Genomic DNA, 15,805 nt, shown 5'->3' with positions numbered 1-15,805 from the left:
AACTCATGGTTAAGTTCGTTTCACCAGTCTTGCCTATCTGGTGATTTAGGGTAAAGCATCAGGCTTGTTGCTATGGTACCCAATGAACACTGATTTGAGTTGGAGGCTAAATTGCTGGGAGACTCTCAAGTGACCGCTATGACCTGCAAATGGAGTCACTTTTTGGTAGCCTTTTTAGCTACCTAGCGAGCACCTAGTGACGTAGCTAACAGATTAGCTGAAGTGCTTGCTCTGGTCACATTCCCCTCACCTTGGCGGTGATATCGTTTCCTGGAGAGTCTCCCTAAATTGTTGAGGTGTCCTGATGCAATCTTAATGGACGCCTGCCAACCAATCAGAAGTCTTGAATAATGTATAGTCTCATGATTTGAAAGGTCTTAGTTTGAGGAAATTAAATGTGGAATGCTGTTTTGCAGTTCTCCACCTCCAGAACTTTGAGGAAGCAATTATATAAGCACTGATTAAAAAAGAAAATTGGTTGAAAAAATATTTAGCTAACCAGATTTAGCCATAATCCACACACCACACTTTTGTATTCATTTTTAGCTTTCTTTTTTCTTTTAACATCTCACAGCACCCCCTACTAACAAAGTCTGAAAAAGAGGAATAGCTGTGACTCATGGTCCTCAAGCCTGAAGTGGACCAAAAAAAAAACATTCCTCCCCTGGCAGAGTACAAATTTTGATCAGTGACAAACTGCACTTACTGCGAAACGGATACGTGTCAAGAGGCCTGTCGCAGTCTTTCCACTTTCCAGATGTCAGGTGTGTGTGGTAAACTGCAGCGGGGAGAGCTCACTGAGGTGCAGCTGGCCTGACGTGAGAAACAGTGGCGGTGCTGGCAGGTGACTCTGCAGTGTATTCATGCAGCTTGGAGCAAATACAAAAATAAACCCATTAACGCATTTGTCCTGACTGTTGCAAATGAGCTTTAGTCAAAAACTCTTCGCAGGGTGCAGGAGGTGGATGCAACAAACACTCTACACCTGTATATCATTTAAATAGAAAACAGTGAATATCGTTGTAGTTTTACAGGCTGGGTTGCATCAGTATGTTGTTGAGTGGGTGAGCTTTGCTGTTGCAAAGGTAATGGTAGGAAATCTTTTGTTACCTGAGCAGTGGTAGCTTGAAATGAAGGAGGAAGCCTGCATGTGATTTTCTTTGCAGTACCCTTGTCTCCTTGAAGGGGCTCTTAGCCTATTGCTATGTTCCAGTTCCTTACTGCAGGCATCCTCAACTACAGTACATTTGTTCAAGTGCTAGAATTTTTCATAGCAGACACTGTGGGTGACAGAATTTGAAATAAAATCCTATTTAGACATAATTAGCCTATTGTTGTTTCATATTTTCACTTTCTTTCAAAGGCATTTTATTTCTAATACAATTTAACAGCGTGAACAGTGTGTAAAATCATGGAAAATCCATAATGAAAACTTGATTCTGGACTAGAAAATGCTCTCAGACCTCAGGCAAGGAGGCAGTCAGTGCTCCATACCAAACCCACAGTTCAGCTATAAATAAGTGAGCCCTTATCGCAGCATAAAACTTCTCAGGATCCCAGCAAGCAACCAAAAATACTCAGTTGGCCAACGAAAATAAAGCCAAGTGCCGTCTCTTTCATTTAATACACAAGCTTAGTGACTCCCCTACAACTAGTGAGCTGCTGCCAGCTCCAGGGGATGGCCGGCCTGGGAGCTGAGCGATCGTGGGTTCACGGAGTAGAGAGGATGGAGCTGGGGAATAATCCAATTCTGTATAAAAGATGAACTATGAATTATTATTTTGAGCCATTGCCAGGAGTTGCCAAATTAATCTCCTATTACTGTCAGGACATACTGGGCCTCTTTCATTTTCTGCATTCATTAATATCCCGCGGGACTGATGTGGCCCGCAGGCCACCAGTTGGTTATTACTGACTTATGGGCTATGTAAGGATTGACTTGCCATTTGGCCCGGACACTGAGGTCCAGACTCTGAGAAGCCCTGCTGTATACTCATTCTAAGCAGGTTTTGAGTTGAGCTTGAAGGTTCAGTGTGTCAGCCTTCCTGCCTGTACGCAGAGCAGAGGAGGGGGAGACACCCTGCTGCCAGAAGAGCCGCTGTCTGTCTGTGCGCTGTCAGTGCCCGCCTCTCGTGCCATTATCAGCTCTAAACTTGTTTTGCGCTGCATGAGAAAATGGACGTGTGGTGTGAGAGTGTGTGAAAAGCAGGCTATCCAGTCTCATGGTCAGTGCATGAGAGTTGGCAGCCCTGTGTGTTGTATAATAAAACTTGTGAGTCAAAATCATTATCATTTTGGATTCACAGTGATATAGGCTAATAGAATTAACAATCAAGTGTGAAACAACAATAGGCTAATTAATCCTAAATAAATTTATGGTTTTTTTTATTATTTTAATATTTGGCCCACACACTGTCTGCTTACAAAAATTCTGGCCCTTGGACAAATGTAGTTGAGGACCCCTACTGTAAGATTTAGGGTTTAAGATTTGAGGTTGCAGATTGCAACCAACTGAACACCCGTCATCTCACCCTGTCCTACAGTAGCAGGTAAAATGCAAAAAACCCAAAAGAGCCAGCGTTTTGTTTGTCCGTTCTGGGCTGCTGGTGCAACATGGTGGACTCTGTGGAAGAGGACCAGCTCCCTCTGTAGATATAGATAGCTCATTCTAAGGTAGCAAAAATACAACAATTCTTTTTTGCAGGTGATTATACACTAACGAAAACATAATTATGAATAATATATTCACTTTCTGCCAATAGATCCCCATTAATCCCACTCACTAGACCTTTAAGGTTTATTTCTCATACTTGGAAATAGTAGTTGCAAAAATTTCCAAAAACCCAAGGTCCAGTATCTAGATTTCGTTCCGAGCTTTTCCATTATCGGTGCCTTTTCATGGAGTTTGATGGATATTTTGAGTACACTGTGTGGTCACAGTGACAAAAATAAGCACACTCAAACAAGAATGCGAGTAGCTCTGTGAGGCTGCACAGTGGAACTTTGAGCTAAAAGCTAATAGGTAATCAGCATGCTAATAAGATCACAATGACATTGCTAACATGCGGATGTTTGACAGATGTAATTTCTGCATTCACAGTCATAGTTAGCATGTTAGCAAGCTCACAATAATTAGGAAAAAACAGCAAGTGCAGCTGAAGCTGATGGGAATGGAATTAGGTTTGCAGGTATTTGGTCAAAAAACAAAGTGATTGTCAAATTAACATTTTGACCTTGTGATGATGCTGGATGACAAGCCGAGGGCTCTGCAAAATTATTACACTTCCTAAAGGGCACATGGGTTTGTGTATTAAATTTCATGGCAATCCACCCAAGAAGTTGTTGAGACATTTCACTCAAAACCACAAACGTCAATTTCGTGATGTCGCTAGAGGAAAAGCCAGAGCATCTGGGGGTGGTGACTGCACTTCAAGACTTTCGTGAAGTAGATTGGAAAAACAGTACATGTGCCCCCTGAGCTCATTCATTCTGATATGCATGAGAGTGTAGTTGTGGTGAAATTGCTTCCACCTCCTGTAGATCACGTCACTTCTATTTGATCAGGTGCAGAATGTGCATTCACAGCTATAAATGAGAAATGAGTGAAGGGTGCAGAGTGGCATGGAGGTATGCTGCGTATCTGACAGCTGTCACAGCCATCATGTCGAGCAGTCGGGTTCATTTGGATTAGGACCCTCATTAATTAGTTATATGAGTTATAATTAAGCCCATGGTTTTAGTTTGTTTTCTAATCATTTTTGGAAGTCGATTAACAAATTGTGCTTTGTCTTTATACCAGCTTCTTTAATTCAGGTTGCTTCCTTCTGGTTATCTCCCCTCTCCAGCTACACAGGGCACACACACACACACACACACACACACATACACACTTAAGTAGACCACAAGTTGGATGTGTTGCTTCTTGTGTTAAGTTTAATTAGAGTAAGTAAGCGGTTCATTTCTTTTTGAAAAATGTGTTTTCACATTAACCGGCAGCATGAAGAGAATAACTTATAACGGTTTCATGACGCCATCATGATGTCATAAAGTCAAAAGAGAGCTTCAGAGAAAAATGAAAATGGAGTCTCTTCGACCGCGGACATGACGGCCTCATCAAACCATTTCAGGATGAGCTTTGTTGAAACTGTGGTCATTCCTTTTTTCTTTTTCTTAACCTCTTACTCTCCTTTAACCCCTCACATTTTTTAACAGGGAAACAGTTAAGCAAGAGAGCCCAAAAAGAAACCCCTTTGTTGGAAAACACAATATGCAAGTATCCAGTGTTACCAAATCCCTCACAACCTCTCCTCTAGCATTTCCTGTCCAGCTTGTAGTGCAGATGGATGCCTAACGCTGTAGACACCTAGAGACATGACAGGCAGCTGCTGTTTCTTCTGTTGCTTCTTACTAATTGTCTATTTAGGTCCAACCCGACTGTCGTAACTGTAACGGATTCTTTATCCGGTCAAGTCTGTAAACTGTCTGTAGGAGGTTAATTTTGATATGTATGGTCATTTAATGTAAATGTCTCCTGAACAGTTGCTTCAACAGCCTAACAAACTAACTTTAAAGTCTTTGTGCAGATAAAAATGTCATTAAACAAACCTGCAGACCTTTGGAGGCAATCTGGGATGTTGTTGACCATATACAACTGGCATGCTGATGCTCAGTTCAACCTAAGCATCCACACCTGAAGGGGCTTCAGACAACTAGCTTGTGTGCAGTATTTCAGTCCACCAAAAATCAAATTTAATCAAATTGTAATTACATCGAGTGGCTTGTGGTTCTAAATTTCACTGCCATCAGAGGATGCTCTCACAGAAGTAAAGGGATCTTTTGCCATTTTCCAAAAGTTGCAATGCAATTTATGTCTTCTATATACTGTAGAGTGCAGCAGTTGCAACTCTGCCACCTATTGTAACCTTGTGTGAACCCTGCGACAGTGTGCCAGTTGCATTCATAATTGAGTCACCTCAGCAGCACCTCTGCATCTGTACCAGGAGTGTTGCGCCTGCCTGTCAAAACTCAGGGCAAATCATTACACGGCTGCAGTTCAGTCCTGGTGACTGGCAAGCATCTCCCTGCCAGCAAAAATAGTTTGTCTCCTCATCAGATGTGAATTCCTCAGGTCCCTGCTATGCTAATTAAATGTGCCTCCACTGTAGGTGGTGTTGTTGCAGAGAAACGGTGAGACAGTGAAATGAAGAGGAGCCACTGCAAGACTAACTAACTGATTCATTTCATTTTGAAGGGAAGACCAGAGGAGCCTTCTCTTTGCCCAAAGGAGCTCGAAATGTGTTTTTAAATGAAACAGAAGACTCTAGAAATGTACTTGGTGAGTCACTTTGGGTTTGTAAGTGGTGGACATCACTGACAGAAGATGACTTTGCTGGCCTGTAGTCTGAAAAACCTGTGCCTTATTGAAACATGGCTGCAGGCTCTTTTCATTCACATCCTGGCTGTTAAATAGTGTTAAATATGAGCACACAGGGAGGGGAGTTTATTTCGAGAGACTTCCTTTCATGATCTTTAGTTGTGTCAAAGTAGGACAGCAGTAATGTATTCCGATTTCTAAGAGTCCTTTGGTGACACAGCAGATGGATGTGAATGAACGGCCAGTTTCAATAAAAATGTTACCTGCAGGCTTCTACAGAGAGGAGGAAAGCTGACGTAGGCATTTACCATTTTCTGTTTCTCTCAAACTCCTTCACATATCTTTTTTAGAGCAAAGGGAACAAACCTTCTGAAACACGCGTGATGTCCACCACTGCAAACAGACTATTACTGTATCCGCTTAACTTACCTGTCCCTGTCTTATCTTTCCTAACCCCCCGTCTTCTGCTTCTGCTGGCGCTTCTACAAACTTGGCAAAGGTTACCTTAAGATGTTTCTCGTTCCTCCTGGAGCTAGACATGTGATCATCCAAGAACATGAGGCCTCCCCTCAAATTCTTGGTAAGTCTGACTTCCCAACACAAACACATGAATGAATTAGTGAAATCAAGGATGCCTGGAACCACTTCATCACCATCCTCCTCATGTTTCACTGGAAGACAAATGGGAGCATGTAAAATCAGAGATCATAGACTTTGCACAATTTATTCCTTGTCACCTCCCAGACTGAGAAAACAAGCCTTCATATTCATATTCATTATTGATCAATCTATTAAAAGGAGGTTTCTAGATTAGTGGGTTATTTCTCTACTGCAAAAAAAGGAATGCATTATGTTAGCTTTGCATTTTTCTCGCCTACGGCAAAGTGATTTTCACGGCCAGAGTCAAGTATATTCAGAAGGAATCGGCATTATTTATGACCAGGATGATAGAAACATGGACTAAATCAGTATGAAATATCACCATATTCATATTTAAACGTAACCTCAGCAGGGTTGTGCCAGAACATTTTGAACAGTGGCACAGAGTCAGAGACCAGGAACCTAGTTAATCTGTACGTACAGTAGAGGAAAACAAGCTGTCTGTGCAAATGCCCAATGCTCAGACATGTTTACGTTCAGAAACTCATCTTTTCTTCTAAAATCAGTAAAACTCCAAACAGCAAAGGAAAAAAAAAACACAGCCTATCCTGCTAATTAACCTGTTGAGTTTTTTTCATTCTTTCATTTGAACAATGTAAAACATGTCAGGAATTTTCTAGACAGCAGACATCTTTTCCCATAACGAAGTCCTACTGATTTTATTATTGATTGATTTTAAGATTTTTTTTTAAATGAAAGTCATTAAACAACACTGCTGATAGCCAGTGTGGTCTAACAGATAACTCCATCAACCATCAACCATCAACATTGGTTTCTTTTAATAGTTAGTAATTAATTTAACAGTTGTTCCCCATGTTTAACCGAGCGGTGGTTAGTTATGTCTTAATATATTCATTATTTTAGCCTAAACCATGAGCTTTCCTTAACCCTGGTTGAGTAGGCTTTACTAAAACCAAACCTTAACCATAGCAGTGTCAGGTCATTATTTAGGGGAAATAATACATTTTGCTGTTCCATTTGGAGGACTTGTTGTTACAGTGAACTGTTATATTGAATCTGATTTCAGTGTGACTGGTAAAATAATGTCAGAGCTTGTTACGGCTAACGTGTTAGTAAGAACATTCACATTCATTTGGAGCTGTGACGAATGTAACTCCATTACTGAATCTCCTTTTGGCTGTGGTTTGCTGCTCCTCTTTGTTCACCATCTATTCGCTGACTTTGTGTTCAGAGTTCGGTGTTAATTCTTCATGGATTTAGTGTACGAAATACTGACTAATGCAGCTTCAAATGAACAATCACAACGTATCAGACCTTTAGAGTTAAGTTGAAACAAAACCAAAGCACATCTGTGAACAGCTAAAAGCAACAAACAAACATTAAAGTTAAGAAACACAGATAAAAGTTGTTTATTGTTTAAAAAGCGACTGCAGGATCCTTACAAAGACTTTGTCAGTTGACTGAAGGCATGAAAGAGGTGGCCAAAGGTTTTGGGTCTTGTTCTGTGAGTGGCCAGAAGAAAGCATGACTTATTCAGCACAAGGTGAGCCAGGCCAGCATCAACCTCCTCAGCCAGAGGCGATGTGTTTTTCAAAGAGCTCTCTGCAAGATAACGTTTACGCTCAACTTATTTATCTGCCATCATCAGAGAGGAGGAGAGAAGTCAAGAAGCTAAAAGTGCTGCATACCATAACTACATGAAGATAAATACACAAATGGCTGGAGTAAGTCTTTGAAGTAAGAGGATGATAAAAAGAAAGAGGATAAATTGCATCGATATTTAGACACAGTGAAGGAGTTAATTGATCAAAGAGAAGTAACAACAGTTCAGCAGACACTGGTACAATTTCTGTCTGAAAACCCCAATAACATACGTCTTAAAATGTATAAAGCTCATAAAAAAAAAACCTTTGAGACACTCTCACGATTAGTCAGTCCTGAACTGATGGTATCTGGTTTTGCCATAAACCTCGTTAAACATAATTAGAAGTCTACAGATCTACGTAACGATGCCTGAGACAGTCCTTCCGTTTTGTACGCGTGGGAGGGATGTATGATGTATATCTACCCGGAACCATCAAGATTATTTTTATTTCCTGCTCTGGGATTATTAGCTGATCTAAAAACTGCCGTGTTCCTCCACTCTGTCACCACGTTTGATAATCCACAGTCAATGTATAGTGAGAATCACCTTCCATTTTTAATATATGCCATAATTTAGGTTTAGCGGGATCCGTTTCAAAGCTTTATTACAAGGTGCTGACCCCAGTTGAATAGGATAAAAATGATGCAATCAGAGGCTCAGAATAATTGGTCGTGTCCCCCCCAACTAAGGCTTAGTTGATGAGCTTTTACAGAGAGGAGGATGTTTTCCAGCTCATCAGACTCACCGCATCACAGACTCACCGCATCACAGACATTCAAGCTGGGAATTCTATGGTGTATAGGCATGTGCTGAAGAGACACTGATTTTATGTCATTTATAATGTGAAAGATAATTTAATTTAATTTAACTGTGAAGCAATTTAGAGGAAATAATCATCACATTTGTTGCCTAATTTACAAAACTTTTGTTTTCTGTACAAACCAGTTTTGTTAGGCTTTCAGTTTCATTTATTTTTAGAAAGAGCCTCATCATCTTTCTTCAACAGCTGAACTGCAGTCCGAAATAATGCAGCAACAGACATCTCATCGGTGGAGATTCATGCCCCTCCGCTAAAGCATGCCATTATTTGTCCTGAGAGAAAGAGTGCTGGTCCGGGAGCTTGGCTTTGCAGGCTGGTGTTGTTCTGTATATTGCCTATTTTCAAAAAGCTATCACAAAAAGACCCAACCAATGATGTGTTGATGCTTCCGTTGCTTTCTATTACTATAGGAAGTAACTATTTTCAGACACAGACTAATACACAGTGCTCTGAGTTTTTACAACAGCAGTTGAAATAAACAACAGTGTTTGTTTTCATGGTAATGAAGGAACATATCACTCATTTCAACAGTGCAGCTTTTTGATGTGTTTAATCGCTTTTGGATGACAATGGAGCTCTATAGTACGGAGGGATAAGCTAAATCTGGCTTAGGCAACGCAGGCAATGTAGGATCCTTGGACATGTACTGAAAACCTCCAAACCTTGAACACCATGGTTGTTGGTGATAAGACTTTATTACATGATGTATGTCCTGTATAAAGTACAGCAATTTGTTGTTCCAGTGGGTCTCAAGCATTTAGGATTATGGCTCTTTAAGATAAAGCTGTACTGAGCTGTGCCTGCATCACCAGCTGTACTATTACTACTATGTACTAGAATTGAATAGAACAGAAAGTAAAATAGATTTTAAACAATAAATAAATGCACATTCAAAACACATTCAGAACACACATGTAGTATAGGTTGAAACTAAACTGACAAGAACAGTGTTCACTAATTAATCATTTGATATTTACTTATTATACAACAGAAATGCAATGTCTCATCCTTCATCTTCTCAGAACAAGTCCTTCAAATTAAATGACAAAAATATGTCCTTTGTCCATGTTTTTAGATTTTTTTAAATCAACATTTTATGATGTGAAAACATTAAGGTTAAAGTTTGGTTAGGTTAAGGCACAAAAGTGACCAGGTTAGGTTTAAAGAAAAGATCATGGTTTGGGTTCAAATCAGGACTTGAAGTCTCAAGAAACATTATAATTTGTGTTAACATGACTACTACATGAAGGTCGGGGGAGTTACAATAATAAATGCTAAGGCTCTGGTACAATTATGACCGTCAGTTGGAAACAGGAAGCGAACAGCCTTCTCAGATTTTTTTTGCTGACCCATCCGTCTTTCTCTTTCTTCACTTTCTCGAGCCAGCTGTGATGGAGCAGTCTCCTGCCTTATCAGGAAGCTGAAAGGCCCAGCGAGCCAACAGTGTGAATGTTAGTGGCTACTGCAGAGGGAATACTGGCTGTGTGCTTTAGGAGAGAACAGCACCGTGCCAGATGAAATAGCCTCCATCATCACAAAACACTGAGAAACGTCAGTAAGACGTGATTGCCTTTATTTTGACCGAACCCTGCAGCTCTGGAAGACAAAAAAGAAACTCTCCACTGCAGAAGCTGTTTTCAACAAAGAAGCAAGAGTGATAAACGCAGATTATAACAGCAATAGGTCTTAGTGTGCATCTGGTTTTTGATGAAGTGTGTTTGAATATCTTATGCTTGAAAAAGAAGCTGTCAGTTTTAGCATCTGGACTATTCCTCTGCTGTAAACAGCATCCATCCTTCCTGTCATTATTCCGTGAAATGACGTGCTGATGGATGCACTGTGAAGATGTTTCTGACTGGCTTACATTTCAAGGTTTCCCGCTGATAGCTCTGCATTTTGTGCAATGTGTCAATATTGCATATGTATATACTCAGGCAGCACTAAATAATCAGAATTTATTCATCAATTCTTCACAACAAGATGTTTATCTGAAGCGAAAAGCTGAGTTAGAGCACAGGTTTTAAAGGTATTTGCTGCAATTGATGGACTCACCTGTTAAAATCCTATTTTCTGCTGCACCAGTCTGACACTTCAACGTTGACTGTGTTCACTGATGGTGTGAGATACAGGTCATCAGGTGGGTTGTTATAGAAGCTCACTTTACCCCATGAATTGCAATTGCAAGCGACTGACAAACATGCCCATTTTCATTCCAGCCTCTCACCTCTGTCAAGTTTTATTATATTAATAGTTTGGCAGCTTTTGTTTGTGTGAATTAAAGAATGAATCAGACTTCATAAAGTTCACGCATCAACCAAATTCCAAATGAGTGCCAGGGCGTAGAAAGATTGCATGAATCATCCTTTTAGAGTACATTTTGAGCCTTTTTATTCTTAGTGAATAATTCAGGACTTTTGTAAATTATAGGGTATAGCTATTTCAACTTTGTAAGGAGCTTATAACAAATGACTGATTACAGCAATCAAGAACCAGGCAACGGGGCATTACATCCTCAACGGGAAAGGAGAGGAGGTCAAGTCCAGAAGCTTCATTGACCTGGGTGTGGAGTGGCACTACATCATTGAGGAAGACGTGGAGACGCTGCACACTGACGGACCTCTGCATGACCCCGTGGTGGTTCTGGTAATAATACAAACTCTTCTATCAAAGCTTATATTTGAATGAATCTAAAAGGCTATGTGCTCGGCAATGAGCACTGTGTAGAAGAAGCACATCAGCCATCCAGTTCAAGCCCCCTCACTACCCCAACCCCCATTCTCCTCATTAATTTTCACCACTATCTCTTAGATTGTAATGAATAAAACTCATTAATAAAACAATGAAGCCGTGATTATAAACGTTTTCTTTATTAGTGATGCTTTTTAGTAGAAGGACAGGAACAGATGGTGAAAATATTGAAATAAAACATGAGAGAATGCCAACAGCATTTAAACAGCTTTTTTTTATTTGACATGTTTTTAAGTGGAAAAACATGTCAAAAACGTTATCCAAAATAACGATGGATAAAGATATTGAAATAAAATGTAAGAGAATGCCAAGAGATGAGAATGTGGGTTGATCAGTGGATTAAAATAGGACCTTGAACTTGCATGTTTGAGATTCAAACCTTAAGGGGCCAGACAAGGAAAATGAGAAGGCTCTACCAGAGGATGTCAGGTTGCAATCACTCTCATACACAGTTTGGGAAATCATAGATAAAGTAGGAGTCTGAGCATTTAGTGTTTTCAAAACAAGCAGTGAAATCTTTAAATTGAATCGCAACCTGACAACCAGGCAACCTGTGAAGTGCAGCAAGGATCTGGAGTAATATGGTGACTTCTCTCGGAGCGTGTTCACAATCAGGCAGCATCTCTCTGAACTTGGGCGGTATTTCTCCTGCTGAGATCTGAGTGAGTTACTGTAAGCTACATTAATTAAACCTGGTAGAGATCAAAGCGTGGATAACCCGCTCGGGTCTATCAATGAAAGATAAGACTTGATCTCAGTTAAGTGTCTTTAAACATGACCGGATACCCTTGGGGATCTTATTAGCAGAGAATAACACGGGACCCAATATAGATCCCAGGGGAGCACCAGAAGAGAATGCGGCACTGTAGTAGGAGACTGTGATAAGTGTGAACAAACTGAGCAATACAGCTTTTTTTCACTGTTGATTAAATAACAATATCCTGTCCCTCAAGGTGACACCATTATGTGCTTTATTTGTACAACCAACAGTCTTAAGGCCAAAGAAAGAATAAATGATATAATATAGAAAAAAGAAGTTAATTCTCTCAAACTGCAGAGGTGTCTAAACAATGCACCATAAAGAGATGCTGAACAGTGGCTCATTTAAAAATAAAAGAGAGTGCTGGTAGACAGAGAGCAGCTCACTATAGCTCAAATCTTAATGTTTCAACCCTCTGAAACACAAATAGTCTGAATGCATTTTTGGTTGTAGACCTGATGAGAGAACTGGATACAGTCTCTTGAGCTTCAGGTGATTGTCGTTGCACCATGTGATGAAGCTCTTTATCAGTCCTCTGTGCTCCTCTGGAAAACAGTCTCTAAGTTAAGACAGCATGTTTCTCACTGGAAATGATTCACTGGAATCATACATGTCAATATAGTGATAACTTCCATTTCACCAAAATAATACACTTCATACCTTTCATTTGATTCCTTCAGTCTTCATTACATATATTGTATTAATCTGACAAGGATGTAAAATGCAACTTGACTGGTTTGCGAAGTCACAGCCACAAGGAGGTGATTCTAGTTTATATTACAATGAAGATATTATGAATATCCACCAAAACGTAGTACACATAGCTTGTGAGCAAACAGGAATCATTTTAGGTTTTGTCAGTCTGTGCTTGTGCACTGCCATTATGAAATTGCTAAAAGAAAAAAATAACTACAAATGTTTATAGCAGAAATTGTTGAGTAAGAAGGGAGAGCGAGGATTGTTTGCCCTCGTACTGGTCATAAATTTCAACTTCAACAGCAAAATCAAAAAGTCCATCAGTGATGCGGCCAGCGTTAAACAGAAAACTTTCTTCTTCCTTCATATCACTAATAACTTTTAAACTTCATGATGGACACATATGTCTAAATGGCTAATGTCTAAAAAGTAATTGAACAGATAGATGAAGACAAGATTGTTACATATTCAATGTATGAAAAAAGCTGTACTGTCCTTTAGTCATCCTAACAGGAGTGAGGAAAACTTAACTCGTGAGTGAACTGTGACGAATGTCCAGAAGTGCCAGATTTTCACAGAGGGTTATTAAACCAGCTCTTTTTTTTTAAAAGGATTCAAACCGAACAGATAAATAATAAATCAATAGACAGCAGTGGACAGAAATGATCCAGTGGAAATTATTATGAATCATCTGCAAACATGAGATGCAAGAGAGCAAATCTGGTTTTCCTCTATCATGAAATCATTTTGATTTGACAAATGGAAACTTAAAAAGTTTCATAACATTTTTGTTGTAAAAGAAGGGATTAAATGCTAAAGAACAGCTTTAAATTGGATTATTAATTTGCTTTTGTCTTGCTTCTGTGTCTCAGGGCTTATATACTAGAGACATTCTCTTGTTTTTGTTAATGGCACATTTTCATTCATATTAAGAGCTTGTTGAGCAAACACACATAATCCTGTGTTTTTTTTTTCTCCTAATTACCATTACATCCCAGGGGATGCCAGCTCTAATTATTTCCGTGTCATAACATTAGGATTTTCTAAACTGCCATTCATTTGCAAGTTGAAGTTGAAGACTGAAGGGTAATAATTATAGGGTAATAAATATATGGACATTTTGTTCAAAAACAGTGATGTCTGACAGAAGTGCATTTTCGGTTTTTGTCAACAGCACTCTTCTGAAAAGCAATCTAATGAGAGGAGAATTACAAAGCAAGCTTTTTAAAATGATTTTTTGTGCTACTGTGGTGAATCATTCAGATAATGATTCATTCTTACGTTGCATAAATATTAATAAATAATAAAAAACAAATTTGTATTGGAGCAGATATGTCACAGGAGGCAATTTTCCCCCCAAAAAGAAACTTTATTTTCATGAGACAAGTATTCATTATTCTGTACTGAAGGCTTTTAAAGTTAAATTAGACTTAACCTGAAAAATGTAATAACAAATGTACTTTTATCCTCATAGGTGTCACATGAAATTACATAATTTCAGACAACAGATCAAAATAAATAATAATATTTGTCAATAACAACCAAGCTGAATTACATGTTTTTGCTACAGCAAAGTACAATATCACATGTCCTTTGCTCTCGTTTGGAAAAAAAAAAAAAAAATCAAAACAAAATCCTCATACCCTGTGATCAGTTTTTGGACTTTTCACCTACCTTTATTTTTTTTGTGAAATATTGGATAATAAGTTATTGAAATAAAACCATGTGAGTAGTTTGGAGGGGAAATATATCTTAGCAGAGCTACTAACAACTTCTAGACATCTGAAATGTGACAAGAAGTGAAAACTAATGTTTTAATCTCTCACAAATTAGCAAGCAAATTAGCTAGTCTGCTACGGCAAACAAGTCACCTCAAAAACATACCGGCAAAGTCCCCTTCTCAAACCTCAGGGGAAGGTAAAATGTTTTTTCTTACCAGCTGTCTAACTGTGTGAGAGCTTCAGACATGCAAACATTGTGTCAGTCTGGGTAGATCTGTGGAATAGTTACATACAGTGTGCTGTGGTCCTTTGCTCTCCATTTTAGCTAATTTGCATATTTGTGACATCATAATATAACTATTTACATGTATATGATCTTTTAAAACATGAGTTTTTAAAAAATGAACACAAGCTATGGAGATTCTAACTACCTGCTTTCAACTCATCAATATGTATCTAAAATCTGCGTCTGTTTTCAGAAACTCTGTAGACTGTTGTAGAGACTGTGAAACTGAAATGTCATGGAGAATCCAGAAGCTGGAGTAAACTCTGTGTTTTTCATTCAGAACAAAAACAGAGGAGACTGAGTTCCTCAGAGAAATGATGGGGATTATTGATTGGTCGATAGGTACGCACATTCACAGCTCAGTGATGTTCTGTCTGGCCGATAATTGGTCAACTGAACGTGCTGTTGTCCTCCTTCGCTCAGTGACCACAGTCCTCGGTACAGAGAGCCACAGCCACACGAGGCCACATTCACCAACAAATACTGGCAGCTCTCTTCAAGAGACACAAGGTCTGCCCAAAAAGTTGCTAGATTTGTCAGATAGTTGCTAAAGGGGTCTTAAAAGTCATCACTTGTAGCCAGGTACTAGTTACATTGGCAACACGTGTCTCACCCATAATGGCCTGATGGCCCTAAGCTACAGGACAACTGTGCTCAGCCTACTTTGACCCTCATCAGCCTGCTGGATCCTGTCAATCAATGGACACTGTCACATCCCTCCAGCAGCACAGACAAAAAGGAGCACTTTTGATATTTCCCTAAGAAAGCTTTTTTTCTCTTCCTTTTAAGAATGGTAAACATTAACAATGGCTGAAAAATGACTTTGACATTATTTTTGAATGCAAAACAGGTTGACTAAATGTTCAGAATATTTGCAGTGCCCAATTTGATCTCTCTTCATAGCCATTGGCCACATAAACATTTGATCATATGTGTTATATAATGATATAAAATCTATCATATACACCAGCTAATACCTTGATTTGACATTAGATGTAGGAGTTTCATACAAATTTAATGACGTCTAATAAGAAAATATGGAATATTTACATTAGTGTGGATAGTATTTTGTTGTGCCAGCAATTTTCATTTGGAATTGAACTCCAAAAAATATACCTGATCCATGGAAAAGCT

General features: G+C 39.2%; 1 protein-coding gene across 1 annotated transcript in view; it reads left to right on the top strand.

Annotated features, from left to right (window-relative positions):
* The window catches only part of adamts3 (ADAM metallopeptidase with thrombospondin type 1 motif, 3), a 125,538-nt gene that overhangs the window by 97,890 nt on the left and 11,843 nt on the right, over positions 1-15,805 (top strand). The window contains exons 16-17 of the mRNA XM_041936784.1: positions 5,874-5,954; positions 10,940-11,103. Coding sequence (XP_041792718.1) covers positions 5,874-5,954; positions 10,940-11,103 — 245 coding nt within the window. The remainder of the gene's footprint in view (positions 1-5,873; positions 5,955-10,939; positions 11,104-15,805) is intronic.

This window comes from Chelmon rostratus, chromosome 5 (genome assembly GCF_017976325.1).
Source record: "Chelmon rostratus isolate fCheRos1 chromosome 5, fCheRos1.pri, whole genome shotgun sequence".
Classification (NCBI taxonomy): Eukaryota; Metazoa; Chordata; class Actinopteri; order Chaetodontiformes; family Chaetodontidae; genus Chelmon; species Chelmon rostratus.
Note: the sequence above shows the minus strand (reverse complement) of the source record. Positions and strands in the feature narration are given on the sequence as shown.